At 36.3% G+C, this 5,974-nt stretch overlaps 1 protein-coding gene across 1 annotated transcript; it reads right to left on the bottom strand.

Moving 5' to 3' along the window:
* Window positions 1-578: 578 nt before the first annotated feature.
* LOC100376637 (5-hydroxytryptamine receptor 1A-alpha-like) lies at window positions 579-2,147 on the bottom strand. The gene has a single exon (XM_006820627.2). It carries the CDS (start codon window positions 2,145-2,147, stop codon window positions 579-581), a length of 1,569 nt encoding a protein of 522 aa, XP_006820690.1.
* Between the last annotated feature and the right edge of the window lie 3,827 nt (window positions 2,148-5,974).

Below are 5,974 nucleotides of genomic sequence, written 5' to 3' on the forward strand. Positions count from 1 at the left end.
CGCGCATTTCATGCAGCGGAATCATCAAAGATAATATAGGTGACTTATTTGATTTATCTATAAATAGTGGTTATTTCCAATCGAAGTGTGGACTATGAATCGAGTAATTGATCCCCCATTTAGTGTCATGATTGTGTAAGGTATTACATTTCACTATGGATATTTCTTTGAAAGCGTATTACCTCCGGTAAATGTTCAGGTGCTAAGTGTATCCGTAGAGTATTCGATTCTCCTGTGGGGGTTGCGGTACAAATAATGTCCTTATAATGTATAAAGTGCCTATAAGGACAGACGGCTACAAGGCTGAAGTGTTATTGAGTGACGTAAACCGGGTATGACTTATGCTATCACGTCATACAACGACACTGACGGCGAATGTTTTGATTTTTTTGTTGTTTAAGTGTGATGATATTCACCAAATCGCTTCAAATGGCGTAACCGCTTGCTTGTAACTGTCTGAACATGATGTGTCGTTATATCTAAAAATTATATTGAGTCTAGTATTAAATCGATTATAGTCACGCCGATATTTTAAAATAAGCAATGTGAGTACGTGAATGAAATGTATTAACATGGCCTCAGTAGGAGTATGAAGAACATTTACATCTTAAAATTCTGTTAAAAGCTTTTCTAAATTCCAGATTAAAAAAAGTATAAATAAGCGGATTCAGCGCCGAGTTCATATATCCCAACCACGTGAATATATCCATGACGACGATAGGAAAATTCTGGCAATGCTCCTTACAAAAGGGTAGAACAAGCGCCATAATAAAAAATGGCAGCCAGCAAAAAATGAACGTTCCCATGATTATCCCTAGCGTCTTGGCGGCTTTTTTCTCTTGCGAGACGGATATGCGCGCGTCACGCGACGATGAGCTTCGTGAAGTGTGTTCGGGAGGTGTTACAATTATTGGTGATCTGTATTTTCTTTTGAATTTCACGTTTACCTTGCCGTTACAGGCCAGCTTGCCACTAACGCTACACGAGCGCGATGTTTTCAGGCGAAAGGACAACTGTTTGGCAAAGGACACCTGTTTGTTGTAAATTGAACGCCGATTCCGCAGCGCTGGCGTCAAGCACGGTTTTTTAGGTCGCCTCCCTTTTCCACAACACGCCTTTTTTCTGACCTTCTTTGCCGTTATCTGAACTAAATCCGGGTTACTCATCGTTAGATTACGCTGGAGTTGAATCGCAGCTAAAGTAGTCAAATATGAGTTGGAGCAAGTCAGTGCCGTTTCCGGAAGTGGGATCACAGTCATATCATCGTCAGAATCAATTTCATCTTCCGACACGAATAATGAGTAACTTTGCTGCTTGCTTAATCGGTAACCTATCTGCGGGTGAACAACCTCTGTTTTTGTTTTACTGTCACCGGTCTCTTTACGCAACCTCCTTAATGGATACATCTGTTCGGCGTTTACTGAATGTTTATTCTTATCGCTCGTAGAAGTCAAATGCACCTGTGTCGTCGATACGTCTCCGTGGTCGAGAAATTTCTTCCTGCGATTTTTAATGGCTTGAAAAATTTTCAGATACACTCCCACCATGATAAACAATGGGAGATAAAATGCACCGACTGTTGAGTATATGGTATATGATTCTTCTTGGCTGATTAAACACTCTGTGATTTCGGAACTACGGTCTTCTCTCCACCCAAACAGCGGTGGAAGCGCAACAGCAAGAGCTACGAACCACACAATGGCAACCATGACGGCAGCCCGTTGAGGCGTCCTTTTTAATGCGTACTTCAGCGGCTGGGTGATAGCTTTGTACCGGTCGATACTAATAACACAGAGACTACATATGCTCGCTGTACAGCAGATTACATCCAAGGAAATAAAAAGGTCGCATACAAACACTCCAAACGACCAGTATTCCGTGACGTAGCTAATAGCGGCCATCGGTGTTACGAATAATCCAACAAGCAAATCGCTCACCGCCAAGTTTACAATAAAGACGTTAGAGACTTTCCTGAGTCGTCTCTCTGTCAGCACCGCCAGAACTACTAAAGTATTTCCAAAGACCGTCACGAAAGTGACAGCTATTGCGAAAATAGACACAAAAATGTTTTCCGCCGATAAATATATGATAATCTCTCCATTCAGCGAAGTTGTATTTGCTGCATAACTTGAATTGTTGTAATACATCTTAACATATCTCGTCTTGTAGCGTTGAAGACAGGCATAGGTATGAAACAATTGCACAAAATGGCGTGGTCGGGCACAGTGTTCAAAAACGAGCGGTAATAGTCAAATAATCTTCACCCATTTTGAACGTTGTGTACGCTCTCGCAATTTCAGTCCGATCGGTTAATAGTGAATGAACATTAAGTACTTATTCCAATGTGGCACACAGGAAAATACAGGGGCATACATTCCTTTGTTTACACTCATCAACGTCGTAGCTTGTTATTGTTATGGTAATACATTTGGCCATATCCCGGTTATGATTATAATAGGAAGTGGTGGAAAAGCGTATACAAACAGCCGTTCCAATCGCCGACTATTCGCGTTGGTTATTGGTCATTCTGGTGGTGACATGATTGCTAGTAGAAGATAAGCAATTCAGAAATCTGCAAAAGATAAGAGAATATTAATATAAAATTTCATCAAAGTCTACAGAGGGTTATACTAATTGAAAACATATTCTATGAGAACAAAAACAAACAAGACAAAACACAGTAACTTTCACACCCGTGAAACATGTACCCATTAGAGTGTGACACTTGTTTCAACTAAGAACAAACCACGGGCGTAATAACTGCTATATGGATGAATTTCAAAGGTTTTAATGAGCCTATTTGATGATGCCCCCGGCTCAGCTAAAAAAAAACAGTTGCGGCGGGTCTTTAATAGGTTACACACGAATCAATTACACTATAGCCTTACACACTGACGGTATGGCGAGTGTTAATTCATGGCATACAGTATATATGTATGGGGTCTGTTGCCCGGGTCTTCACTCGGGAAAACAGTCCTTCTCACTCTTCCTTGTATGTTCGGTTCACAAAAATATTTTATTGTGAATCTTAGCTAATGACTCATATATATATGGTATCATACGTTGGCGGTTGCGCACATTGTACGCGGAAACACGTCAACGATATCGCGACATCGGCAAACATGTTTTGTGCAATTTTAATCTTTTCAAATTGAAAAGGGAGAACATTTTATTACTCATTATCGTTTTTTTTCTTTGCACAATGGTGGATGTGGGTAAAATAGATGAGTACATGTGAGGAATGGAAACATGAATATATATATACAAATAAATAAATAAATAAATAAATAAATAAATAAATAAATAAATAAATAAATAAATAAATAAATAAATAAATAAATAAATAAATAAATAAATAAATAAATAAATAAATAAATAAATAAATAAATAAATAAATAAATAAATAAATAATAAACACTCCCGTATTACTTGTGAATTGAAATATTAAACTTTTGATATATTATTTTATCAAGCGAATTTCGACACGAAGAAGATATTGATAACATTATTAACTAACAGTGACCTTTAAATTGTCGTCATTTCTTATCGTGCTGGCAAATAACATTAAACGTAACCAGTGATAGTAAAAATATAACTAAATGTTCGAAGCATCAATAAATCCCTGGCATTTGTGCCACGTCGCGAGATAAATATACTTTGATATTGAGAATTAAGTAAAAAATACGATTAATGTAGCTGTACGATAATAATCCAGCTGAGCTTCACTTTTCTTTTTAAGCAGTGTGATGTTTATATCACTTTTATGTCAACGTACGTGGCACTAAAATCACTCTCTGCAGATATGTTATTAACGTTGAACGTAATTGAGTGAGCACAGTTAAAGTGACGATTCACGTTTCAGTAATGATCACTGATTATCACTCGAAATGGTTGGATGAGAAGAGGTTTTGTTAGTAACGGCTTATGCAGGTTGATTATTGGTTACAAAGACGACAATAATTGTAACCTTTTTGATACTATTTATTATTGAAATCAGACAACTGTTGAAACAAATTCGTCAATAACATGCCACTAAAATATAGTAAATTTGAAAATCTATACATTAAAAATAGCTTGCACCAATTTTGATGTATTTTACATACATTTGATTAACATTCTACTATTAAAAATATAAACGAAAACATATTTTCAATGCTTTTTTTGTTACTTCACACTGCACACCAACTCAGACAATGATTTCTCACAAAATTAAAACAACTAGTACGCATGTACGGTGTTTGTTATCGTGTGGTGCGCATGCGTATTAGAGAATTTCATTCACTCAGGAGTGTGACACGAGAACATCGTTGCCATGGTGAATCATAGTTTTAAATGCATTTATCATTATACATTATCAAATAACAATATATGTGCTCGTCAATATTGTCTAACGTATTTATAAATACCTATTCATTTTCAAATCACAGATATGCCGCACTATAAATACGAATAAGCCTCACTCAACTCAGATACCAACACAAAAATACATCAGTGTCCAGTGGTCAATTAAAAGATGCCTTCCATGTCCAATCAAATCGTCACTCTCTTAGGATGATTTCTGTGAAAAATTGATGAAATGTCTAATCATCTTTTTATCACTTTATGTGAACTTTGTTTCATTGTAAATACAATCCTACGCTAGCTTCATTTGATTTAGAAAAAAATAGTTATTACTTAATCTAAATTTGGGGATTTGCGGCGTACAAGGTTTGAACCAGGTTGGTGCTTTGGTTGTACTGGTATGGTTTGTTATTTTTCGCCTCAGTTCAATTAGCAGTTATAAATGTTTCAGGTAATTTATATGTGTTACTAGCCATTCAATATTTCACTAGCTTGATGTATCTAACTTGATAGTATTATCTCAGAATGAATCATACAATCAGATCATAGTCAAATCAGTATTTCATCCAGCTTGACGTTAATGTTCACCCCAGCAGAATCTCCTCGATTTAATTGTAAACTGTTCTTATTTATCTTCTACGTGAATACTGGATATTTATTGGCTAGCCATTTGAAACATTTGTTATATATATCATATATGACAGGCTTTATCCAAATATATACTTATTATACGGCTTCCAGGTGGAGGTCAAATTATATTTCCATTTTAATGAACTCCTGTCACGATGTCATCAGCCTGGTGACATTCGTCGATTTTTCTAAAATGTTGATTGTTTTTAAATTGGTCCTCGTGGCATACAGTCACAAACTAAGCTTTAAAAAGAGTGGTTAAGCACTTGTCTGAATGGTTAGGGATCTCACCTCTGTCTATCTGTCTATCATTCATTTGTACGAGCGTGTACGATCGAATGGATAGCCTCATATCACGCATTCCACAAAACTGTCTAAGAAATCTCAACGTCTCTTCGCGTTCTCCAAAATAAGTATATGTATAGTATACGTAACGGAAAGTGTTATGTGCACAGCACTGGTCCACGTGCAACACAGTGACAATCAGTTTTCCAACCCAATATGCTGTAAGAAACTAGCGAGGAAATCCACTTTTTTTATTTTTGTGATTTGCATTTCTACGATTTGCGATCTGTGTAAGCCATACTATAATTGGTATATCTCGAAATATTCAGTGGCACAGAAAAGACAAATTAGCGAATAAACATACAACCATATTCATAGACTGTCATTTGTTCGAATGAGTAATAACGTTGTAAACCAGGCACTGAATTATATAGAAAATTTGTAAAGGCTTCACAGTAATTACTACTTATCTATGATCGATTTCGCCAATGCACAAATGAGCGTAATGTGTATTTGAACAATGTTAATGAAAATGGATGAATTAATTAACACTCATTGCCTATTCGAATTTTGAAATCTCTTGCAAGATGTATAATAAAGCAGGAACATTATTGTATTGGAAGACACTCGAGAATACAAGCAAGTGCGGCATACGTCAAAGGGAATGAAACAATTTTCCTACAACAACGAATGAAACAACGTTTCTTGCGTTCAATTA

This window comes from Saccoglossus kowalevskii, chromosome 10 (assembly GCF_978046115.1).
Source record: "Saccoglossus kowalevskii chromosome 10, keSacKowa6.1, whole genome shotgun sequence".
Taxonomy (NCBI): Eukaryota; Metazoa; Hemichordata; class Enteropneusta; family Harrimaniidae; genus Saccoglossus; species Saccoglossus kowalevskii.